The 26,669-nt window shown below is 40.8% G+C and overlaps 2 protein-coding genes across 5 annotated transcripts in view; both read right to left on the bottom strand.

Moving 5' to 3' along the window:
* Positions 1-6,182, bottom strand: part of CYFIP2 (cytoplasmic FMR1 interacting protein 2) — a 65,927-nt gene extending 59,745 nt beyond the window's left edge. For 2 of the 4 annotated variants that reach the window (XM_028718361.2, XM_028718363.2), the window contains exon 1: positions 5,970-6,181. The gene's annotated coding sequence lies outside the window, so the exon portion shown is untranslated. Of the gene's footprint in view, positions 1-5,559; positions 5,675-5,969 lie in introns of those variants that run through there. The other 2 variants (XM_028718364.2, XM_028718362.2) reach the window with 2 other exon arrangements.
* Positions 6,183-8,460: 2,278 nt separating this feature from the next.
* Positions 8,461-26,669, bottom strand: part of ITK (IL2 inducible T cell kinase) — a 38,487-nt gene continuing 20,278 nt past the window's right edge. Inside the window, exons 5-17 of the mRNA XM_077924626.1 lie at positions 26,300-26,340; positions 24,651-24,802; positions 24,295-24,360; positions 23,432-23,486; positions 22,433-22,512; positions 21,813-21,949; positions 21,150-21,224; positions 20,360-20,531; positions 18,791-19,007; positions 17,684-17,748; positions 16,654-16,772; positions 9,857-10,014; positions 8,461-8,937 (exon numbers count right to left, since the gene is read on the bottom strand). Of these exons, the coding sequence (XP_077780752.1) occupies positions 8,866-8,937; positions 9,857-10,014; positions 16,654-16,772; positions 17,684-17,748; positions 18,791-19,007; positions 20,360-20,531; positions 21,150-21,224; positions 21,813-21,949; positions 22,433-22,512; positions 23,432-23,486; positions 24,295-24,360; positions 24,651-24,802; positions 26,300-26,340 (1,409 nt within the window). The 3' untranslated portion in view covers positions 8,461-8,865. The remainder of the gene's footprint in view (positions 8,938-9,856; positions 10,015-16,653; positions 16,773-17,683; positions 17,749-18,790; positions 19,008-20,359; positions 20,532-21,149; positions 21,225-21,812; positions 21,950-22,432; positions 22,513-23,431; positions 23,487-24,294; positions 24,361-24,650; positions 24,803-26,299; positions 26,341-26,669) is intronic.

Here is a 26,669-nt window from a genome sequence, read left to right as displayed (position 1 = left end):
CCCTGCCCACCCCACTAATATTCTTAAAAGGGTCTCTTCTCCATGCTTCAGAGGGCGGATGGAAGCGGGGAAGCAGAAAAAGGTCCTCCTTTCCTTCCACTCTGCAGACAAGCCCTGGATTCTCCCTATACCCCTTTCCTTCATATAATATCTTTTTGGCACCATAATTAACACATATTAAAGGCCTATACAACTGATGGCAAAGTCTGGGGATTGTGTTCCACAGCTGGGATGTTGTTACTGGGAAGGCCTTCTGGCAGGTCATAGAACCCCAAATTTCACTCAGGGTTGGAAGCACCAGGGTTGGAAGCACCTCAAGCCATAGGCAAGCTCATATGGGGAGCCTATAACAGCAAATGTGCTCCTGATTCTTGTGTTGAATCATGGAAGGTTATATAGAGAAGGCTTTCTGTTATCCTCTCAGTTTCAGTGCAGTTGCACCCACTCAGGCCATTCCTTGGCCTGGTGTCTAGGTTTGGAACTCACAGGGCGCAACAATGGCATTGCCCTCAAAGAGGTGGAACTATATCTTGCTCTTGCATTTCAGAGTTGTACCCTCAATGTACAACTCAGGACTTGCTTGTCCTCGGTGTAAAGGAATTGTAGTAATCTGATACTGTACATAGTTTTGCATAAAAGTCTTGCTGTTCCACATTTTTTGAAATTGTTTTGGATTAGTAAATATATGAGCACCTTGTCTCAAATATTTTGTTAAAAAATATTATTTTGTTTGAGAATGATTAAGAAAAAAACACAAAAGTAAGGCCTGGGTGGGACATCCCCCCCATTCCTTTTTCAGGCCTTTCCATCTCTAATCCAAGATTAGCCATATTCAGAGTAGACTCGATGAATTAATAGCTATGACTAAGTTATATCCATTAATTTCAATGGATCTACTCTGGGAGGAATTCAGTGTAGCACTAATGTGATTGTTCTATCAGGACAAGCAATTCGGCTTGCAAGAAGGACTGATCCCCTCTCTTCTCCATGAGCTGCTCCATGGGGGTTCCTGCAAACCCCCTCCCCCCATAAGCCAATTGCAGGGGGTCTGCAGGAGAGGGAGGGGGAGAAGCCCTGTTGCACATGCAGAAGTCCTTGTGCAGGCCTTCTGGTGATGGGACTCATTTGTTGAATCCTGTCCTCTAAGTAATAGTTAAATGGATGTAACCAAAACATTCTAATTAAATTATCAAAATGTGTGCATTCTGAATAAAGTAAATACCACATATTCCAAACTGACACATATTTCACAGAAATAATTAATATTGAAAAATGAGTTGGGTCAGCTGTCCCATCTGTTATATATCATTAGCTCAAGGTGCTTAGAGATCCAATTTTTGATTTTACATAATATATTGCTATGGTGGTAGAGTTGCTGCTGTGACCATGGGTCAGACTATGGCCAACTCATGGGTTCTTCTGTCCCATGTGTGGAAGACCATTGGTCTAATGAGAACCAGCAGGAATACTGCAAATAAGCTAAAATGTAATTGAGGCACACATTTACTGAACTACCACCAGCCTAAAGTTTTCAATAGTTTTAATAGTTTTCATTAGTTTTCAATAGTTCAAAAGTTTTCATTTTTAATACCACTTCTCATCTCATTCGCTCAATTCTATGAATTAATGTATGACATTCATTCCCACCATATGTCCCTATGCTATCATTTTAGAATTACTGTATTTCACTGGGATACTGCTTTTCTAAACACTTTATACCAAGAACTATTAGGGGATCCTAGTGGTGTTGTAGAAATACCTGTTGCTTTGATGGATGGCTATATATTTACGCTAAGCCAGGACATGGAAGCTATGCAATTAAAGCACTTCCTATAAGCACACATTACTTCTTATGAAATAAAATTCTGCTCAGTAACAATAAGCTAAGCTAATGAAACATCCACCAAATTATTTGAAAATGCCCTCATTCACTGTTGTCTACAAAGCGTAACATTAGTTATTTATTTAAGGGACATATACTGTACTACACTTTCTGAGAGTGTCCACATAGTACCTTCTCATACAGTATTTTAAAATGCAAACACATTCCAAAAAAACTTTTAAAAGTCAGCAACAATAAATAATAATGTTAAAATCACCAGCATAAATTTTAACTCAGCCTTAGCCCAGTTAACTCATTCATGTCCCCCTCTATCAAATACTTTTTTTAAGAAAAACGTGTGAGATGGGGGTCTGCTTAATCACTACAGAACTGCATTCCATAATTTCAGGTTATATACATTTGCTCATCAGTCTAACTGACTTTACAGGCAGGCACTGAAGTCAGCCCTCTGAGTTCTTAAGCTGTGGGCAAGACCATATGGCTTCAAGTGATCCTTTAAATAATTTGATTGGCTCCAAACCATTCCGGGCTTTAAAGGTAATAACCAGTACTTTAACGTGGGTCCAAAAATGCACTGGCAACCCAATCAAGGTAGCATGTGCTGACCACCTGTCGATAACCAGATGGCTATGCTCTACATCAGCTGAAGTTTCTGAAACAGATTCAAAGGCAGCCCTATGTGAAACACATTACAGTAGCTCATGCACTGCTAGTTCTTCCTAGTGGGCTTCTATGGGTTCTAAGGTCTGTTTCATGAAGCCCACACACAGGACACCCCTCACCACACAAAACAGCTCTGTTGGACGACACTGAGGTGGACAACGCTATATCACAATGGTGATGGACACATATTCATTATTATCACCATCAAAGGCCAAGACATCAAGTGAGTTCTTACCTGTATTAGGTCATTTTGGCTACAAGTTGTCTGACACCCTGTGCTCTAGCCGTGGAGCCTATCACTTAATTACTCTAAGCTCCTACAAGTATATAGGACTCTGCAGATGGCCAACGCTGACAGTCCAGGTCCCTCTGGTTCAATCAGCCAGCAAGGATTATTATCAAAACCATCCCAGACCCCTGGGAAGCTTACAGGTCAAACCTGATCAAGTAATGACATTATCACTTGTTCCAGAGAGAAGGCAAGATCCATTGTGAGTTCTGCAACATGCACTGGCTGAGATATAATCTAAGACAGGTCCATGATTGTCATGAAGGCCATGAATTCCTGAACTACACCAGACAAAGTCGCCTTGGCTTTTATGTTGAAATCATCCAGAACCATTCGCCTCATGCATTGATGTTTTCCCTGTGCTGACTCCTTCCTTACCAGGAATATAAGGTGGTAGAGAAGGAGAAAATTAGCCAATTCCTCGTTACACCCCTAAAAGGACATCCCCCCTTCTTCTCATAGTTGAAATGTTAGACTATACATATCTAATACAAGTTGAAATGGAGGAACCAATGACTGCATTTGGATGGGACACTAAACCATGATTTAGCATTAAGTGCACAAGCCTTGAGCTTGCACACTCCTCCAGCTCCCTCTCTTCTCAGGTGGCCACAAGGAATATAGAAGTTTCCATTTCCATCTAGCCAGAGTTACTTATTATGTCAGAACAGCTCCAGGTACATACCCAGGTTCTTCTCCATGGGTACTGTGGTGTATCTAATTTTCCATTCTGGCTGCAGTTTCCAACACAGCACCAGAAGCCACTGCAAAAGATCTTCCAACTTTTGGGAATAGCATTTAACTCTTGATTTTATTTTAAATGACTATAAGCTGCCTTTGGGGAGTGGAAAAGTGAGGTACACATAATAAATAAAACAAAATAAAAAGCTAAAATGAGGTTGGGGAATGAGAAGGATTGCAGGAAAACAAAACTTAACTGTAAGAAAAACAGATGATCTAGAATAGATGCAGAAATGCACACAATGACATCACAGGGAGACTTCTAAAACACTCCTTTAGAAGAGTGTGGTTAATTAGTTCGTTGGTAGGTAGGTTGGTAGGGGCTGTTTCCTAGATGACTTCTGTGAAGAGGTGCATCTCTCACTCTGAGAACTGCTGTGTTGAGCAAAGCTTGATTTTAAAATAGTTGGAGCCAGCTGATTACTTACATTTCAGCAACCAAAAATCCTCTACACATCCTGAGGTGCAGTTCACCGTCTAATACAACAAATAACACCTGATCACAGCTTGCCTTCCTTTCCATTTCCTGCAGGTCAGTTCAACCTCATTACTTAAGATTATTTTGATGTGAAACCCCACAGCCCCAGCCACCACAATGACAGCAAGAGATGGCTCAGAGGCCCCCTCTGAATCACCAACAATATCCTTTTCAGCTGCAACTTCAAATTCTGGTTTGTTCGTTTATTTATTTATTTACATTTAACTCCCACTAGGCACATATGGGGGGGGGGGGAATCCAGAGAAGCTCCATCAGAACTCACCCACTTCTATTTGCCCTTCTCATGTCCCCCCCCCCCTCACAGATCTCAGCTGTGACTTGTGCAGCAATTCTCTGCAAAACCAATTCATCTCCTGTCATCTGGCACCTTCTTGGCCCTATAAACTAGCTAATTCATTTCCAACCCACTCACACCTTGTGGGTTCAAAAGTTTGACTCAGACAAATGCTTCTGTATAACATTGTTTAAATGTATTCTCAAGGATGGAATGCAGATATGAGTGTACATGACACAGGACAGGAAAAGAATTTTAAAAAATCAAGCTTGATTTATTATTGCCCAAACCAAAATATATTTTGAGTGAATTACAGTACCTCTAATTCTACAAAGTTAAAGACCACATATCCCATTGGCTCCAACTGCTTCTTTCAGTATGATCTGCAGCATTGCTTTTTCAGCTATGTTTATTTGCACCTTCAACTCTACCACTTAATCTTTTTTATTTTATTTTTCCAGTTTTGACAATGTGCATGCTTGCTGTGAATCCACATCATTTCCCTTTGAGCATTTTCCATTCGCCTCCCACACCCTGGTCTATCTCTGCCTATGCACCACACCTTCAATTTCCCAACCAAAAAGACAGAAATAAACAACAAAAGCAACAACAACCCCACAACCACCTAATGACTAAATTACTGGCCAACTGTGCAAGGGAATGACAAGCTACGATTTGATCCTGGAAGCCACTGCTTAATTAAACCCTATGTGCTCATTAAGAAAGACAGAATAAGCATTTCATTTTTGCAGAGAATCCTGGGAACCACCACAATTTCTCCATCCCTACCCCCCCCCCCATAGGAAACAAACCAATCACACGGAACTTGCTTGGTGCTCTATAATAAACAAGGAGGCCTTGAAATATCCCAGGTAGCTCTAGGCATTCTGGGAGATCTCTTGGAAAATCCTTCCTTCGGAGCCCAAGCTGGGCCCAATTTCTTTCGGCACCTGGCCACCTGCGACACACCCCCCCCCCCCCGCCAGGCCTGCATCGATGCTTTGAAATGCATCCCCCATGCAAAAATAAAAATATACGGGCGGGGGAGGAGAGCCCGGGGTCTTGCCAGAAGCCTGTTGCAAACCCGTTTGAATCATGGCAGAGCTTTGCAGTCTCATGGTTCAACGCCCTTCAAGCAAAGCTGTCATATTCGGCCCTTGGGAGGTAACGGGCTCCCAGGCTTGGCAGGGGGGGAGACCCCTCCTGCGCAAACACTGCCCAGATTCCCCCCCACATCAAACCACCATCACCTCCTTCCGCCACGGTCGGCGGCCGAAGCGAGCAGGAGATGAATGAATTGCGGGCAGGGGCGGGCGACGGATGTTGACGAAGCTCCGCCGTTTCTGCCGCCGGGAGGAAAACGACCCCGCACCTGCGTCCTTATATATATATCCACATATATATATATATGCAACCCCCACCCACCCCCGTCTCTCGTCCTCCGGGCCGCAGACCCTTCGCTAAAGCCGAGAAAGCCACGCGCCAAGAGGCATCTTCCCACCCCGCCGCCGCCGCCGCCTTAGTCGTGGCCGCTCCGCCTCATGCTCGACAGCGGCTCCCCCAGCCGCGCGCGCCGGGATGCCATCGTCGTCGCGCCCCCAGGATCCCCGGCTGCGGGATGGCGGGATCCACCGGTGTGTGTGTGTGGTTCTTTTTTTACCTGGCCTTGGAAGCGAGGATGCTGCCGGCCTCTGCGGCTGGGCTCTGCGCGGGATGCAGCAGCGAGCGGCGGGCAACGGAGGAGGCAGAGATGCTGAGGCGCCGCTGCTGCCACCACTCGGCAGTCTCCACCGTCGCCGCCACAGCCTCGGCCTCCTCCTCCTCCTCGGATCTATTCGTGTCACACACACACACACACACACACACACACACACACACACACACACACAGAGAGAGAGAGAGAGAGAGAGAGAGAGAGAGAGAGAGAGAGAGTTCTAGTCAGACAGGCTCCCTCTCTCTCCCCCTCCCTCCCTTTCACACACACGCACAAAGAGCAGGAAATGGCTACAGCTTGCGCGCTTCCTGAGCTCTTGTGCTCATCGCCCCCCACCCCCTGGCGCGAGAAAGAAACCTGCCCCCCCCCCCCCCGCGCAACCTCCGCCCTGCACGCCTCGCCTCCCGCCGCCTCCGCAGCGTGCATCGACCGTGTCCCCCTGTCAGGCAGTAACTGCACCTGTTAACGACAGGGGACTGGAGTTTCGCGGGTTGTGGACCCCCCCCCCCCCCCGCAAAGCCCGTCCCCCTTGAAACTGCTGGAGGAATGGGCTCTGCTGCTGGAGCAAATTCTGTAGGCATACTCAGGGAAGGAGGGGAGAAGAGCGACAGAAACCGGCGGCATGAGCAGCAACTGCGTGTCCGCTTGCTTGCTGTGAGAAAGAGTGAGCGCCTGCCTATTGGCCTCGGCGTTTCTCTCTCATCTTAAGGGCTGAACAGAGGAGCAGGAGGCTCCAAAAAGAGGGGGGAGAGGCAAGCAGTTTAAGCCTCGCCTGTGCAGCATTCAGCCAGCCCTATGTTATCAGGTGTCTGTTTCTTATTTCCACCCTTTCTTTCCCTAAAAAAAAAAAGGGGGGGAATAAAAAACATACCCATAAGTGTGTGAAAATGAAAAGGCAGCCTAATAAAAAAAAGTGAACAGGAAATCAAGTGTTTCAAAAAAATGTGTAACAGCAAGACTTTTATGCAAAACTATGTACAGTATCAGATTATTACAATTCCTTTATACCGAGGACAAGCAACTCCTGAGTTGTACACTGAGGGTACAACTCTGAAATGCAAGAGCAAGATACAGCTCCACCTCTTTGAAGGCAATGCCATTGTTGCACCCATAAGCTAGGTTTAAAGTGCCATTTAGCTTCTAGCTTTCTTATCTCAGTTTTTAACACTGTCAAAGATAACTCTGCAGCAAAGTCTCTCTTCCATAAGATACAGCCTGGGCCTTGATTTAGCTGCAGTGGTCTTGTGCAACAATTGTGGTCCTGGATGCAGATGTACAGCCTTGCACCAGAAATACATTCAGTCAGTTAAGTAGAGCCTGGATGAGATGTGTCTGGACTACGGACATTAACACAAGAAACACATGTAGGCTGCGTTTACCAAGCATAGGCAAACTCTGACCCTCCAGATGTTTGGGACTACAATTCCCATCATCCCTAGCTAACAGGACCAGTGGTCAGGGATGATGAGAATTGTAGTCCCAAACACCTGGAGGGCTGGAGTTTGCCGATGCCTGGCGTATACAGTGGCATTCTTGCTGGATCAGGACATTTGTTTTAAAGGTCTTGTTTTGGGGCCAACCACCAATATCCAATAGAACTCTCCTTTATATATAAGATTTGTTAAATGTGAACCTGTGCATTGAAACTTTTTGTAATGATAGTATTTACATGGAAGACAACAGGACATATGACTCTCCAACAGTTTGTAATAGTTTTCTCATCTCATCTACATATTCCGTATTTCCGTTATTATTTATTTTCCAGCATTTTTCTAAAAGAATCTCTAGTTTTACAATCTGAAAATGGTCAAAGAGGCTAACAAAATTTATACAATGAAAACACAATACAAAAATATAATCACAGCAATAACAATGTACAAAAACTCTTAAATAGCTACTATTCTAATACAATACAATCAGTTCAAAGTCATCCTCAATTGGAGAGCAGTCCAGCAGGGTATTTTATAATAATGTACATTGTAATTGACCATTGGAAAAAGGTAAAGGGCCAGTTCAAGAAATTTTGGCAACTAAGGTGGAAGTTCAATATAATGTACATTATATATCATATATTTATATTTCTCTCATGTAAAATAAAGTAACAATTTGCAATCATTAATAGCATTCAGCACTTGCCACCTGAGGTGCTCACATTTTTTTTTACCCATGTTTCTTGTAGCAACATTAAAAACAGTTGATAGTGAAAGAATATATTATACAATATTTGTATATTAGCTAACCCTGCTGAATATATATATTCCCCACCCTTTCTTTCAACACATTATGTAAAAAGTGACAATAAACAAGTAGCAGAATCCTATATTTTATACTCTAGAGCTTCGAAGCAAGCAGCCCATTCTTAACTTTCCCAATGTACAAGATGCAGTAACGAGTCCCACCTGTCCCTGCTGTGTCCTATGTTAAAACATTTGTTTATGAATAGCTTAATATTCCCATTCAGCTTCAAGCAGGCTTGGAGGACGAGAGTCATACTTCAGTTCCCCTTGAAATGAGTCATTTTTCAATTAAAAAAAGAGTGTCAGCTCCATAAAGCAATGGCAGTTCATCATATTCAATATCAGTATCACCATGTGAAACAGAAGATAGACTCCTGAATCCTCACTGAACAGATAATTAGACACAACCCTGAAAGCATCTTGCATTATCCATTTTCTCAGTTTGTGTTGGACTTTTAAATAGCCAGGATTCCTGTCGCTATTTCTGTCCCAGGTCAGCTACTTCAGTGTGAATGAATACTTCTGAACAATGCGTGCTAAACGTGGTCATGCTTTTCATATCTTTTTTCTTTTTTAATTAAGAAGCAGCTTCCTTTCATCTTTAGTTAAAGATCAGATTCAGATATTTCGTTGAGCTGGTAGAGCAGGGTAGAGAAGGGGGGTCTGTCCTCTTGCCTCTGAAGGGACAACATAGAAGACAACACTGAAGACCATACATATTGTGAAGGCCAATAGCAACCAGTAAAGCAATTAATTAATGAATTTTTGCAGGATTTCTATACTGCCCGATTGTAATAAAAACTCAAAAGTGTTTTACAAAAAGAATAAAATTACCATGGAAAATACCGTTAAAAACAATTATTTTAAAACATTCAAACAAATAATTAAAATCAACAATAAGCTAAAAAAAAACATGCCAGCATTCTTACTGAAAACCTTCCAAGAAGGAATAATAATAATAATAATTTATTTGTACCCCGTCCATCTGACTGGGTTGCCCCAGCCACTCTGGGCGGCTTCCAGCATATATAAAAAGTATAGCAGCTGCAGTGTTGTTTAGTAAGCATTACATGATGGTGAAAACAATAGACAGCAGCTCATATGTGACAAGCCAGCCCAGTCCCGTTTCTGTGCAGTGAGCCCTTTTTCTTCTGGTATGAGGCAAAGCTTCCTCTCACCAGGACGCAAAAGGCTAGTGCAGAATATGGCAGAGGGCCCCATGAGCTGGTAAATATGTGAAAAGGGTTTCTTCTGATTGTGGCCCTACATCGTCATCATCATTCTTAATTTTAATCTGACAAGTATGTTAAAGCTTATGAGAATTATATTGCTGATGAAAACGCAAACGTCCTGGAATTGGTAATCTAGTTAACACCTGCAGTGGGGGTATCCCCACCCTAACATGACAGATTTTCCATAATTTTTGACCAATTAAAATTCTAAATTTGCATATTATTTTTCTTAGAATGTTTAAATGTGTAAGCAGGACTACTTCTGCTCTCCTTAAGTAAAGACCAGTGCTGTTTCGGACCCCCCCTTTACGAGGTGATCCCTCTTCTCATATATGAAGTAATCTGCACCTGTTCTAGTACTGACCTCACTCCAGCAATGTCTCATGAGCGTGTAAATGGTATTGGAGGCCAGTCTGGGCTTATACAAACGTAAACCAGCACTGATTTCTTCCACCACTTCAGCGTTGGTCCGGTTCTCATAAGGCATTTTGCCTTCGCTGAATATCTCCCACATCAATACTCCTGAAAGAAAACAAGCAATATATGAATTTGGAAGAGAGTGCATCCACATTAATGTCATGGCCCGCCTTTCTCCCACAGACATCTTCTGTGTCTGGGAGGCTACTTGGTTTACTGAGGAGCCCTGGGGAATCGTCTTCTAGGGCACAGGTGGCACAAATCTGACTGAAAAGAGGTACATGTGCATAGCCATTCCTACCACATGGCAGTGGCAGCAGAGAATCCTAGAGTTAGAAGGGACCCTGTGGGTAATCTAGTCCAGGGGTCAGCAAACTTTTTCAGCAGGGGGCCGGTCCACTGTCCTCAGACCTTGTGAGGGGGGCGGACTATATTTTTTTGGGGGGGGAAATATGAATGAATTCCTATGCCCCACAAATAACCTACCTCACATGGTTATTGTGGGGATTAAATGAGGGAGGGGAGAATCATATATGCCACCTTGAGCTCCTTGGAAGAAAAGGTGGGATATAAATACAACAACTAAAATAAAATATATTTTTTGTTGTTGTTTTTTTTTAATAAATTTTTATTGGTTTTTCATAAATACAAAAGAAACAAAGCAAAAACATAAGCAAACACAAAATCGACTTCCCCGTACCACCCCTTTTCTGCATTCTTGTTTCAAGATTTTTCAGCAACCCTTTCGTAATAAACTTGTTTATATTTCATAAATTTAACTTCCATAAGTTATTAATACAACTGTAGTTCTTTATCTCTTATTACCCTGAGCCCCTAATTTTCCAAATTACAACAGTTTTTAAGATAAACTTTGAATTTGTTCCAATCTTCATCCACCGCCTCTTTCCCCCGGTCTCGAATTCTGCCAGTCATCTCTGCCAGACCCATATAATCAATCACCTTCGTCTGCCATTCTTCCAACGTGGGTAGATCTTGCGTCTTCCAATACTTTGCTAGAAGGATTCTTGCTGCTGTTGTGGCATACATAAAAAATGTCCTATCCTTCTTTGGCACCATTTGGCCCACCATGCCCAAGAGAAAGGCTTCTGGTTTTTTATTAAAGGTTCTCTTCAGAACTTTTTTAATTTCATTATAGATCATTTCCCAGAAAGCCTTAATCTTCGGGCAGGTCCACCAAAGGTGATAGAAGGTTCCCTCCGTTTCATTACATTTCCAACACTTGTTATTGGGCAGATGATAGATCTTTGCTAACTTAGCCGGAGTCATGTACCACCTGTAGATCATTTTCATAATGTTTTCTCTTAAGGCATTACATGCCGTAAATTTAACACCAGTGGTCCATAACTGCTCCCAGTCAGCAAGCTCAATGTCATGCCCCATATCCCGTGCCCATTTAATCATGCTAGATTTCACCATTTCATCTTGGGTATTCCATTTCAACAGCAAGTTGTACATTCTTGACAAATTTTTAGTATTGGATTCTAACAGTTCTGTTTCTAGTTTTGACTTCTCCACTTGGAAGCCTTTCTTTCTGTCCTGTTTAAATACTTCATTTATCTGTCGATAATGTAGCCAATCTCTCACCTTAAACTTCAGTTTCTCGAAACTCTGCAATTTTACTTTTTCACCATCTTGTTCTATGATTTCAGAATATTTAGGCCAATTAGAACCCATATTCAATTTTTTCACCTCTTTTGCCTCCATTGGTGACAGCCACCTAGGGGTTTTACTTTCAAACAAGTCTTTATACCTTATCCAAACATTATACAAAGCTTTCCTCACCATATGGTTCTTAAAACCTTTGTGCGCTTTTACCTTGTCATACCATATATATGCATGCCAACCAAATCTGTTGTCAAATCCTTCGAGATCCAAGATATCTGTGTTCTCGAGGAGCAGCCAGTCTTTCAACCAGCAAAACGCTGCTGATTCATAGTAAAGTCTTAAGTCCGGCAGGGCAAAACCCCCTCTATCTTTTGCATCTGTTAATGTCTTAAATTTTATTCTTGGCTTTTTGCCCTGCCAAACAAACTTTGATATGTCTTTCTGCCACCTCTTGAAACAGTCCATCTTGTCTATTATTTGTAATGTCTGAAACAAAAATAACATTCTAGGCAATACATTCATTTTGATAACAGCAATTCTGCCTAACAAGGAAAGTTTCAGCCTTGACCATATGTCTAAATCTTTCTTGACTTCTGTCCAACATTTATCATAATTGTCCTTAAATAAGTTCACATTTTTCGCTGTCAAATTCACCCCCAAGTACTTCACTTTTTTTGCTATCCCCAAACCTGTTTCATTCTGAAATGTCTCTTTTTCTTCATTTGTTAGGTTTTTCTCCAACACTTTAGTTTTTTGTTTGTTCAATTTAAATCCTGCAACTTGACCAAATATCTCAATCAGTTCTAAAACTCTTTTTGTACTAGTGTTTGGCTGCTGCAGAGTCAAAACTAGGTCATCTGCAAATGCCCTTAGTTTATACTCTTTCACTCCGACCTGAATTCCTTTAACCAACTGGTCCTTTCTAATCATATTTAACAAAACCTCCAGGACCAGTATAAAAAGTAGAGGGGAGATAGGGCATCCCTGTCGTGTTCCTTTCTCTATGGCTATCTCTTCCGTTACCACATTATTCACAATTAGCTTTGCCTTCTGCTCAGAGTATATTGCACCTATACCATTTTCAAAACCTTGGCCTACCCCCATCCCTTGGAGATTCTTTTTCATAAAACTCCAACAAATGTTGTCAAAGGCTTTCTCCGCGTCCACAAAAATCAAAACCGCTTTTCTATTAATGTTCATTTCCAGCAGTTCCACAATGTCTATTATATTCCTCACATTGTCAGACATATGTCTTCCCGGGAGAAAGCCCGCTTGGTCCTTATGAATCTCACCTATCAATACTTTCTTCAATCTTTTTGCTAAAATGTCTGCAAAAATTTTGTAATCCACATTTAGTAATGATATCGGGCGGTAGTTCTTAACCTGATTCTTTTCAGTCTCAGTCTTTGGTATAAGTGAGATAAAAGCCTCTTTCCACGTTTCAGGTGCCTTTTCCCCCTCCAGTATTTCATTGCAGACTTCTTTCAATGGTTGCACTAAACATTCTTTCAAAGCTTTATAATATCTGGCCGTCAAACCATCTGGTCCTGGAGACTTTCCCAGTTGTGCTTTTTGAATGGCCTCCTCTATTTCTTGTTCTGTTATTTTCTCATTCAAGGTCAACTTGCCCTGTTCTGAAATTTTAGGTAGTCCATGATTTTTAAGGAATTCATCTATTTCTTGTTCGTTCACTGGCCCTTGTGTGTATAATTTCCTAAAAAAACTTTGGAAACAATTACTTATCTCATTTGGCTTGTAAATATTCTTTCCCTCTATCTCCAAACAGGTGACTGTATTCAATTTTTGCCTCTTTTTCAATTGCCATGCAAGGAGCTTCCCACATTTGTCTGCTGACTCGAAAGTCCTTTGTCTCATTTGTTTGATTTTCCATTCTATCTCTTGATTTGTCAGTTCCATATATTGCGTCTGGTAATACTTTATCTCTCTCAAAATTTCTTGAGACTTTGGTTTTGACCTCAGTTTCTTTTCTCCTTCCTTCATTTTTTCTAAAATTCTTTCTTTCCTTTCATTTTGTTGTTTCCTCTTGATTGAATTCTGTTGTATCAGGAAGCCTCGCATCACGGCTTTACTCGCGTCCCAAATTGTTCTTTTTTCAACTTCTGTTCTCAAGTTTATCTCAAAGTAATCTTTCAATGTCTTTAGGGCCTTTTTACAAAATTGTTCATCTCTAAATAAGGAGTCATTCATTCTCCATCTAAAGGATCCAGTTGTTGTCATTTTCATTTCCATCTTTACAGCGTTATGGTCGGAGCAGGTTTTTGGGCAGATTTCTACTTTCTTAATCTTTGTAGCCATCACACTAGATACCCAGATTTGGTCAATTCTTGTCCATGTCATTTTAGATTCCGAGAAAAAAGTTCCCTCTCTCTCGAGAGGGTTCCTTGTTCTCCAGATGTCAATCAAATCCATATTTTCCGTCATCTCGAAGAAAGTCTTTGGTAGTCTTCCTTCTTTAGATATTGTCTGTCTTTGTGCCTTATCCATGTTTGTAGAGACCACTCCGTTCATGTCCCCCATCATTATTATTTTGCAGTCGAGATAGTCCAGTAAAGTCTCATGCAACTTCTTAAAAAATTCTGCCTTCCCATCATTTGGTGCATATATTCCAATTATCAAATATTTTTCCCCCTGAATCTGTACTTCAATTGCCAGATATCTTCCTTCTTCATCTTTAAATTTCATTTTTGGGTCCAATTTTTCTTTTGCATAAATCACTACTCCTCTCTTTTTTACTTTATCAGAAGATATAAATTCTTGTCCTAGTCTTTTGTTCACCAACAGTTTCCTGTGTGCTCTGGTTATATGGGTTTCCTGTAGACATATCAGATCCAGTTGTTCCCTTTTCAAAATATGAAAAACTTGTCGTTTTTTTCTGGGATGGTTCAAACCGTTACAATTCCAGCTAAGAAGTTGCAGAGACATTTTGTTTGTTAGTTGTTTGACCCTCCGACTGCTCCAAGCTTTTCTTCCTCTTCAGTTGGCGGTTGTGGTAGTCCAAATGATAGATTTGCAATGTCCGTTAGCCCTCCTCCTTCTGGTGTTGATCCTTGTCCTTCTCTTGCCGGGTCCACCGTACCTTTCTGTAGGTCCTCTAGGTTTCTGTCCAAAAAGTGTTCTTTTTCAACTAAAATAAAATAAATCCTGAGATCACTGGATGAAACAATGGTTTTAACTGTTACAGTTTTCAGAATGCTTTAAAACATGGGTAGGAAAACTAAGGCCCGGGTGCCAGATCCGGCCCAATCGCCTTCTAAATCCGGCCAGCGGAAAATCCAGGAATCAGCATGTTTTTACATGAGTAGAATGTATCCTTTTATTTGAAATGCATCTCTGGGTTATTTGTGGGGCATAGGAATTTTTTAATTTTTTCCCTCCAAAATATAGTCCGGTTCCCCCACAAGGTCTGAGGGACAGTGGACCGGCCACCTGCTGAAAAACTTTGCTGACTCATTTTAAAATGTATCTTTTTTAGGTGTTTTTAACAGTTTTGGAATTTATTTATTTTTAAGACTGGCTGTCTTTGCTGCCCTGGGCTCCTTCGGAAAAAAGTGTGAACAGAATTTCAGACAAATAAATACATAAATGAGGCAGCTTCCTATGCTGAGACTAAATGAGGCTTACAATAGAAATAGTCTCACTGGTTTCCTGATTGTCAGTACGTTATGTGTTTGCCTCTGCCTACATGTGGGAGCCAGGACTGATCGATTGCATTTATATCCCATATTTTCAAGGAATTGGAGGTGGCTTGCATGATTCTCTCCCTCCTTGTTTAATCCCCACAACAACCCTGACAGGAATACTAGACTGAGAGGCAGTGACTGGCCAAAGTTACCCAGTGAGCTTCATGGCTGAATGGGGATTTCAACCCTGACCTCGCAGATCCAATTGGAGAACAGCCTTTACCAAAGGTGTCATGGGCTTTGAAGATACTCGAACTCAGGACAAAAGGGAGAAACGTGCTAAGAGGAAGGCACACTTGGCAAATCCACACCGTGATCAACTCCCGCCAGGAAACCTATATCCCCACTGTGGAAGGATGTGTGGATCCAGAATTGGCCTCCATAGTCATTTAGAGACTCACTGTTAAGACCGTGTTTATGGAAGACAATCTTACATGGCTACAAGTGATCGCCAAAGCAGAAGAATCCTGACATTCTAACTACTACACCACACTGGCTCTCCAGACTTTACCGCTGATTCTCCACAATGATCTCATGTAAATTATTAAAATTTTCTTTGTTGCAGACAATGCAACTTCTTCACTGGAGTTATGATCTGTCTGCCAACTTGCTTTTCAAAAGGGTCAAAATTAATTAATCAAACACAACTGCTGAATCAAAACACGGTTAAATCGAAACTGTGAAACTCACTTTAAACAAGTGTTGCTGTTCTGCATGACTAGAAACAAACCACCCAAAACACTAATTGTGAATTCAAAATAAAGAAGCAAAATGGAAAGGATATTTTCTTAATTGCAGTTGACAACTGTATGCAAAAAGCACAGAGCTACCCTGTCTCTAGCGGAATTCCATATTCATATCAGCTAAGTAATGCTGACTCTCAAGAAGCATCTTCATGATACAAGCACTTTGAAACATTTATAAATCTAGGGGATGTCCTTTATTGGTGAATAAGCAAAATTACGAAACTCTTAGTTGAAGTGCTCACTCATAGGTAAAGGCTAGTTGTCATTCCTCGGGGTGTTTTGATCCAGGTCACAGTAGGATGGTTTAATGATCCAGTGGAGAATGTGAAAAGATTGAGGAGTAGCAAAGCGGAAAGGCTCGCAGAAGCATGATGCCATGACTTGACATAAGAATCCTCTTATGCAAACCATGCTATGCAAATTAATAATAAGTCACAGACCATGCTGGCGCCTGCAATCCCCCCCTCCCCATCTATAGGAAATGTTAAGCCAAATATGGTTTAAAACATATTACATTTAAATAATAATAATGTAAGCCTTTTTACACAAAAGGGATATGAGGACGAGGCTGGAACTTCTTATCTAGAAAGGATTAACAATGGAAGGTCTTTTCAAGAAGAAGAACTTGAAGTAATTAAGTGAATGGGAATTTTGAGATTAAAGGCTCTTACCGAATGACCATACATCAGATTTGGTACTATACCGACTATAGGAGAAAACCTCTGGTGCTGACCACTTGATGGGGAATTTGGTGCCCATGGAGCTGGTATACTGATCATCAAGGACGTATCTAAAACAGAGCAACGTGTTTAAGGCCACAACCCATTTGAATGATTCCAGGGTCCACATTACACAAACACCATTGTACACAGAGAAAGGCTGCAGCTCCATGGCAGAATGCATACATTGCAAGCGGAAGAATCAGTTCTCAGGATCTCATACAATATTGTGGGGTTTTTTTGGTGTGGGGGGGAATTCTTGTTTTAGTTTGAGTTGTTTCCTTGTGTTTATATCTTGGATTTTATTCTGTGAACCACCCTGAGATCTTGTGATGGTGGTATATAAATTGAATTAATAATAATAAAAAAATACTGTGCACTATGCTAACATAATATCCTCTTTATAATACATGATTACTGGTGTAAGAGGATAATATGTCCTGGTCCAGACTGGAAGCTAAACCAAATGGTTCACTGTCTCTGGTTCCATATTATCAGATACTGCCAACCATTTCAACAGTGCTGTTAACTACAGAACATATCCGGCTAGCAACTGGTGAAATGATGCCTGGAAAACAGCAGGTGATGACAGTGGTTTAACAGTTGATGGGATTTCTTTTCCAGAGGGTTGAATGTGGTATGATAGAGGCATCTCATTATTTTCTTTGTTCTTAGTTTTTATAGGTTTTCACAATGGCTCAAACTGTTTGATTGGAAATGACAATGGGGCAAAAGAAATCAAGTGTGGAAATCATGAGAAATGGTGCCGCCAGCAATTTGAGTTCACATTAAAAAAAAAAAAAGAATTGTCAAAGGAGGGAACAGCTAGAGGAAGTTTCAGCAAGAACAGGACAACTATGAGCACCAGACTAAATGTATATTTTTGCCACAACAATGAAGTAGCTGCTGGACACATTTCAAAAGGAGGGGGAAACTTTAGTGGAATTCTACTCATCCAGTATGCATACAAGGTTCAAATTACCGTGACATTCCAAAATCTGACACTTTGACAACTTGGAATTCTCCTACCAAGCAATTCCGAGCAGCCTGTGTAGAATGGAGAAAAAGAGAGTATTAGTAGGGCTGAACTGAAACAACCCATTATTTCTCAAGAGCAATTTTAGCTGTGTTGAAAAGTACATCCGACACCTTTTTTTCCACAGAGGTTGTGAAAACGTTTGCATATTCATTTACATATCTCAGACTTGCTCCTCCTCTTTTAATCAGATTAGTCTGTCTTCTTCACTCAACAACATAATCACATGGTCAAATTTGATAGGCTGGGAATATGTTTGATCCATGTAGTTTTTCCCTCATTCTCAGCAGACTGTGTTCCCTCACTAATATCTTCATGTAGCAAAATAGAATTGGCTACATAGTGATGTGATATCATCCCATTTAGCATGCGATTTCCAGTTGGCTGGGATTGCCCATGTGACTGGCCAGTCTGTGGAAAAACTCGACAAGGACAATGGCACCAGAGCCTCAGCAGGTAGAGAAACAATAGCATTTGAAAATGGGGGGTGGGTTGCCTAAAAGAGTAAATATTCTGACAATAAAATGATTTTTCAGGCAATAACTATAATGGCCCCACCACCGCTATTTTTGGCTCACATACTGAAATGGAAGAATATTTGTTACAGTCCTAATTATTTAAATTATGGTTTGTAAGTGGTGATAATTTCACTTCCTTCTTCATTTAAGACCTGCTATTGTGGGTTAAACCACAGAGCCTAGGACTTGCCGATCAGAAGGTCGGCGGTTCGAATCCCCGCGACGGGGTGAGCTCCGGTTGCTCAGTCCCTGCTCCTGCCAACCTAGCAGTTCGAAAGCACGTCAAAGTAGATAAAAAGGTACCGCTCTGGTGGGAAGGTAAACGGCGTTTCCGTGCGCTGCTCTGGCTCGCCAGAAGCGGCTTAGTCATGCTGGCCACATGACCCGGAAGCTGTACGCCGGCTCCCTTGGCCTATAGAGCGAGATGAGCGCTGCAACCCCAGAGTCGGCCACGACTGGACCTAACGGTCAGGGGTCCCTTTACCTTTTACTAATTTCTTTACAAGAGGTACAGACGGACATGACCCAGACATACCAAGTCTCTGTGGATGACAGACGCTTGTTCCAGATAAGTCATTCCTTCACACACATCTTGGCACATTCCAAGGAGCTCTTCCTTTGAGAAACTCCCTCGCTGCCTCTTTAGATAATCAGCCAAACATCCATGCTCCATGAATTCAAACACTAGGCACATAGGAGCTTGTTGCATGCATACCCCATGCAGCTGGACTAATTTGGGGTGGGAGAGCTTCCTGTTGACATAGGAGGAGAAATGAGTGTGGTCATGTGAAGTCCTTTGCAGAAGCTGATATATGGGCATATTCAACAGGAAATTTAAGAAAAGAGCAAAAAAAATCAATGTGAAAGAAGAAAACCAGACCCAGGAATGGTATACACACAAATTGTGGGCCCTGGAAAATTTCATGTTGTATTTCTCTCATCATGGTATGAATCTCTTGAAAAGTAAGATGGATTCTGCACTGCTTGGACATATAAACAAAATGTAACTGACATTTCCCCTATTTTCTGTTCAAGCAACAGCCTTGCTGAATGTATTTTAAATACTCTTCACATACGCAATGCATTTAAATACTTCAGAATATGTATAATAAATGCTCATGCAGTTTCCCCAAGAACCTGAGCTTGCTTTATGTCTTTATGAAAATAAGCACCAGATATTAATACAATAGGGATTTTTATTGAAGGAGCTATAAAAAGCGAAAATTATGCCTTTCCTTTGAGCATAGCACCAGTGACATCAAAGTCAATCTTTCATTTCCAATCTTAGGAGAGATTGTGCAGCATCAAAAGTCCCAGTGGAAACAGCATTTTACCCCATCTTTATATTGATTCAAATTACTGCTTTTTAAAATCGAAAATATTTTCTTCAAGCTTTAAAATAATTGATGCCACATTTTTCATGTTTGTCGTGGTGTCTAGAGAAATATTATCTCAAAACAAAAGCAAAAATTCATAGAATCGTAAAAAGAAGAATTGCTGGGCCAAGCAAAGACTGCAGTAAAAATAGCCTGCTGTATGCCCGCTTTATATTCCTTATCCCTCTAGAACTGCCCAGTGTTTAAAAGAACAACATAAAGATCCATCATCAACCAGAAACTCAGGCTGAAATTATATCCTTAGCTAGGACTGGAAATAACTCCCATCAAATTTCTGAGTAGATATATAGGACTGCACTAAGTAGCCTCCAAGCATCATGACTTCATTAATATTTATTTGTGCATATGTCTGCACATAGATAAAAAATGAAATTCAGGGGTTAGCTCTTATTGTTCCAGTAAAGACCAATTCCACCAAAGTACAGGGGACAAAGAGAACCTTACAAAGCACTCATATGTCCCACAACTTTTCAGCCTGTATTTGAAGCACAACATTTGATACATTTTAATTCGGGTTATAGAGATTGTCCAAAACTGGACATTAGTGAAAGTTGCACTAAGAGATAAAAAGTCATGTTGCCATTTGATTCATAACAGGAAATGGTGTCTCTGTTTTACACAACATTGGGTTCACCTGACATCATTCTAAAGGCTTGACACAATGTAATGGACCTTGACTGGTATTGGACCTTGGCAGGATTGCTTACATCATGACTTGGGCCTCCTCAATGAAGTCTTCTTCTGACATGGCTCCTGTGCGAATGGTTTTTATGGCCACTTTCATCCGGCCCAGCCAGTAACCAAGATGAACCACCCCAAACTGGCCAAGGCCAATCTCCTGGTCAAATGTCAGTTCCTGAGGATTAATCATCCATTTTCCTAGGATAAGGCAGCAGAAGAACACTTTCAAGCCTGTGTAGTGCTTTATGAAAGAAAAGGAGTGCAGCAGTACTAGGCCTTTTACAATACCCCCAGCTATGATAATAGATTTTAAGGGTTTCAGAAGTTTCATTCAAATTTTAACAATTTAATTTTGATAATAATGGAACGTGGTTAGATTCTTATAGTAATTCATCAGTTTTCCATTAGACTGCACCATCATACACATTTTGTTTTAAATGCCCCCCCATTGCCCCCATGCACTCCCCAAATCTGCTTGGGGGGCATTCGGGGAAACCCCAAAACAGAATACAGATGGAGGAAAGGGGAAATTGTTCTACTGGACAAGCAGAAATGTTTGCACTGATGGAACAATCTCCTAAGCGTTCCATTGAAGTTCACCCTTAGTATTTAAGATACTATGAGGTTCTGTTGTTTTTGCTAAAAGTACGTTTCTACTTGATCCATTCATTGATGTGAGCCTGTTCTCAGTGAAAATGGATGCAACGATAACTTCTATAGAGTCATAGCACATGTCATTCAGACAAGTGAAACCATTATGCCAAATGAATATAACTAAAGAATAAAAGCACAATCAAGTCAATGCAGTCTCCTCACCATAACTTAGGCCAGCAGTAACAGGAGCCTTTTCTCTCCAAGAGCAAACAGCATACCTCAAACGAGTCACAAGACCTGCATGTTGGGAAATATATATACATGAATTGGAGGAAAAGGTGACACTGACTGCTGATTGTTGGAAGGGGTGGAAAAGAGATGGGCCATGGAGCCAAGAGTTAATGTAGACTAAGGAGATAGATGACAGCCACATTTCACATAATATGTTTGAATATGTCTATGACTATGATTCATAGAGAAGTTACATCCCAAGGAAGTTCTATGAAGCTCTGTCAGTATAAAGTTTGGGCCCAGAGTGACAAATATAAGAGACAATGTATAACTTACAATCATTCAGATAATCAGAAACACAGGTAATTTACACAGGGCTGGATAAGTTAGTTGAACTTATTTCCCATTGAAATTTGTGTGAATTAAGTTATGGGAACTAAGTTTAATTAACAGAGCAATCCACTGCTGACACCAAGAGGCACTTCTGCATCTGCAAAACCACTCATGTTTAACAGCAGCTGACCTCAACTTTGATTTCCAGAGCAACATATATATATATATATATATATATATATATATATATATATATATATATAAAACCTAACATCTTCGGATCATTTCAAAGCTGTTTCTCCTGTTCTTGCCTGGACATACCTCCTGCATTATGCTGGTGATAGGTGATCAGTTCCGGGATACAATCAAAAACATGCTTCTCTGCCAAGTAGTATCTCCTGGGGATGTCGCTTGTCTCCTTGATGTGATAATGTTTTATAACAGGGTTGTTCTCGTTGCTTAAATAGACAAAACAAACAAATAAGGTTCCTTTCAAAACAGTATAGAAGCAGTTAAAAAACAAACTAGAATTACCAAGCATCAATGAAACTTTGGGCACATACTGTAGATATGACGTGGAAAACACAGACACAGATGCAGACACACACAGACACACACAACAAACAAACACTTATTTGACTCTTGGAGCCTCTACTTTTAAAAAAGGTAGTGAAAAGAAACCCTTCCATTGTTTCTTTTTAAACAATAATTAGAAAGAGCACCTTTAGAAGGTCACACTTTGGAAAGTCTGGGGACAGATATGTTTGATACCTTTTTAAACGATTCAATATTATTATTGCCAGATGGACAGTGTATAAATAATAAAATTATAATCGTTATTGTTATATTAATTAAATTTATTTACTGCCCTTCATCTGAAGATCTGAAACAAAAACCCAAATAACAGAACCACGGCAAACATCCACTGGGATTTGACTTGCCTCAAAGCCTTTGTGAAAACTGAGACTGTGTATGTGCCAGGTTGCCTTGAATCTCTCACCATGAAGGCTCCTTCCTTACCCTGAAAAGGAGAAGATGGAGAAAGTCAGAAAATCAGAGCCGATGAACAGTGATGCAACAGAGGCTTCAGAATCCCTAAACTAAGTGGCTGAAGCCATATCACCAATCCCCAAATCCACAACTCTGCCTGACCTAGAACAAAGTATAATGGTGTTGGTGCTAAGGCAGGAAGTTGGGCTTCTTTTAAAAAGAACAAACACAGGTGGTACAAATATGAGAAAAGAGTGAGCCAATCTTCAAAGACGCTTGGTTAGCATAATGTATTATATTTCATCCTGCTTTTTAGAGGAAGTCTGTAGCTCAGTGGTAGAGCATAAGGTCCAGGTTCAACCAGTTAAGGATGGGAGAGACACCTGCCTGGAACTGGTGGTGGAAGGATTACTACTTACAACCCAGCAAATTATATAATCAGGCAATTCAGGTGACAGAGGATTGGATAGTGACTTTAAAAATCATTATTTTAAATTAATTAAAATAATATCTGTAGCACTACCAATAAGGGGGGGGGGAGAATATTGTAGCATTGTGACAACCGAACCCTCCCCCCAATAAAATTACATTACTTAAACATGTACAAAAAACATTGCAAATCACTAGATCAAATTACTATATAAGCATAGCTAGATTACTCCTAAGAGAAAGCCTGAGTGGACAGACCAAATCTTATAAGGCACCTTAAAATCCCCGTAGGTTTTTGCCTGATGTTCACTGGAAGCACATTTCAGTGTGGCACAGATGCCACCATTGTAAAAGCCCTGGTCTTGTAGGACATGTTGAACATCAGGAGCACATGGTGCTACTAAGAGTGTCGTTGCATTTCCCCAAGATGTCTCTTTTGCAACATGTTCAAAGTAACCAAAGCATAAAAAATACATATCCAAGAAAAATAAAAGACCATCACCATAGGGAATTCACTTTACCTCTTCCTTGAGCAGGGCTTCTGCCTTGCTTCTGCTGATACTCTTGTTGTACCACCTGCAATGATCAAAGAGTCCCAGGATGTGAGGTTAGGCTGTACAGCTTTAGCTGTAAACTCCTTGGCTTTGGAGTTATTTGGGTTACTTTCTTGTTTTTATCCTGCACATGAAATGGCACATGAACTATCATCCATGTTAATTTGTGAAGAACATACTAAGGAAATCAGAATTCATTCATCATTACAAATTAAGCAGATTCTGAATGTTCAGCACATGCAAAAACTGCATGGCTATGGCCACGTCTGGTAAAGGAAAAGGAGAGTTACTCTCCACAATTCAGCAGACTAAATATTCCTTGAAATGGCTTTCTGCCCCTTGAACAGATAATATCCCCCTTCACTAGTTCCACAATCCTGTCTATCAGTTTAACCCTCCCAAACCTGAAACAAATTTACACCTTCATTTGGAAGGTTGTTTTTTTTAAAAAAATCTACTCAACTGAATTCTCACCCCCTTGGTAGTAATAATCGCTTGGCCTTAGATCTATTTAAGCGTTTGCCAGCAGGAGTGTCCCATCAGCAGCAAGACACTCACATCAGCAGAAAGAAGTCAGTAGCCTTTCATGTATTTCACCTTTTCCCTGTACCCTTAAAAATATACTTTAGGGGCTTTGGGGAACCTCTGGAGGCTGAGACACAGTGCGGGGAAAGAAGAGATTGTTGAAAAGTCCAGCCTCGTCCCTGTATCCCAGGGTGCCTTCTACTATGCTAGATCCCAATTCCCTCTGCAAATGGAATCAATTCTTCCATTTGTGGCTAGCTGGGATCCAAGCCAATGTTGTAGCTAAAGAGGAAAAACAATCTTACTCATATATTTGCAGATTTTCTGGTGATTTTTCTACCACGTAGCTGCTTGGTACATATCCTTCATGCCTGTTAAAAACAGAATGCTCTAATATTAGTACACTAGAAACCCAGGCATCTTTCACCCGAAGTATACATGAATTAAACTGTTTTATAATAGCACGATGCCTTTTAAACTCTCTTCTAGAAAGGGCTATTACTGGTAATAGAGGATAAGCTTCCAAACTATATTTATAGATGGAGTCCTGTAACCATCAATCTGAGCAGGAAGCAGTACAGTCGGAGAAAGCTGTGTGGCTATTAATTCTGTGTCTGCAATTAAAAATAGAAGAGAAACTCCAAGCAAATGGCCTACCTACCCATTTCTATCCTGAACCAACCACCAGTGGACCTCAGAGTTATCAATAACATGGTATTCTTCGTTGCACCGTAATTCCAGCTCCTGAGGATTCTGTGCACTGTAGTCATAAATGGCTATTACTGGAGATTCCTTGGACTCTGCAAATAATCTCTGTACAGAAATAACAAAACAAAAAAAAAACCCTTGAATGAGCCATATTAAATATGCAAAATTAACTACAAGAAATACCTACTTGCATGTGTGGGCTCTGGAAGAAAAGACTGTGGCCACTTCACTCCTCCCCTGTCTTTTTGCTGCTGCATAACACTGACATAAGACTCACGATTTAGTTCTCTCAGGCAAAGCACAAGCTGTAAACTGTAGGGCAAACCTTGGTTACAGCTGGTGGTTAGTTTTCAGATAGATAAACCAAAGTTGGACTTCAAGTGTGAACCCAGTCAATGTGTCAGATACTCACAATCTTTCCATTCCCATTTTAGGATGGAAAGATTGCCCAGATTAAGCATATGAAAATAATAAGTATATTAAAATGCCTGCGACTCACGTTACATCATACATGCACTGGAGACACACAACAATCTTCTGCACATATGCATGATTTGTAGATTTGAAAGAACTGCATACAGTACTTAAATCCCAAACTATGAAATACTGCACTTCAAAGCTATAGATGGGAAGAAGATATATACCCAATTCAGGACCCTTACTATATTTCCACAAAGACATAACGAAAGTTACTATTTAAAAATGACAACAAGACAAGCACATACCGTATTTTTCCATGTATTAGACGAGGGTTTTTTGAGGGTCGTCAAATACATGGGTAGTAGCATGGGGGTGGGGGTGGGGAGAAGCAGCGCACCTGCCAGCCAGCCGGTTGGCGGGAGAGCAACTTTCCTTGATGCTGCAGCAAGCAGTAAATGATCTGGGGAGTGTTTCCTGCCCACAGCTGTGGGGGGGGGGGGAGAAGCTCAACAACTTTGGGCCATTTCCCCTCATTTTCTTAAAACCGAGTCCCCCCCCCCAAATTAGGGGGGGTCCTTATACATGGGGGCATCTTATAGATGGAAAAGTACTGATAGATAGATAGATAGATAGATAGATAGATAGATAGATGATAGATGATAGATGATAGATGATAGATGATAGATGATAGATAGATGATAGATAGATGATAGATAGGTGATAGATAGATAGATAGATAGATAGATAGATAGATAGATAGATGATAGATAGATAGATGATAGATAGATAGATGATGATAGATAGATAGATAGATAGATAGATAGATAGATAGATAGATAGATAGATAGATGATAGATAGATAGATAGATAGATAGATAGATAGATATAGATAGATATAGATATCTATATCTATCTAGATAGATATAGATAGATGATAGATTAGATAGATAGATAGATAGATAGATAGATAGATGATAGATAGATAGATAGATAGATAGATAGATAGATAGATAGATAGATGATAGATAGATATAGATAGATGATAGATATATAGATGATATAGATATAGATATATAGGTGCTCCTTTGGATACATGCAAATATTATAGAAATATCTGAACATATTTGAATTTTAACAACGTTGCACTTCATCACTATGCCTGTGCCATTTCTTTACGCTCACCCAGTTATCCTCTGGAGTTGGGGGAAGAGGTTTCTTGGAGACTAGAAAAAAAAAAAGAAACGCTTACCAACAATATGATTCATGTTTAGAACAAAGCATAAAGAACAAAAGACAAGCCTGCTGGATCAGGCCAAAGGCCCACCTTGTCCAACATCCTGTTCTTACAGTGACCAACCAGATGCCTGTGGGATGCCCTGCTCACCTGCAGTTCCCAGAAACTGGTATTCAGAGGTATCATGCCTCTGACTGTGGAGGCAGAACATAGCCAAAGTGGCTAGTAGTTGCTGATAACCTTGTTCTCCATGAATTTAACCCTCTTTAAAAGCCATCCAAGTTGGTGGCCATCCCTGCCTCCTGTGGGAGAGAGCTC

Source organism: Podarcis muralis, chromosome 2 (genome assembly GCF_964188315.1).
Source record: "Podarcis muralis chromosome 2, rPodMur119.hap1.1, whole genome shotgun sequence".
Classification (NCBI taxonomy): Eukaryota; Metazoa; Chordata; class Lepidosauria; order Squamata; family Lacertidae; genus Podarcis; species Podarcis muralis.
The sequence above is the reverse complement of the archived record's forward strand: the minus strand, read 5'-3'. Positions and strand labels throughout refer to the sequence as shown.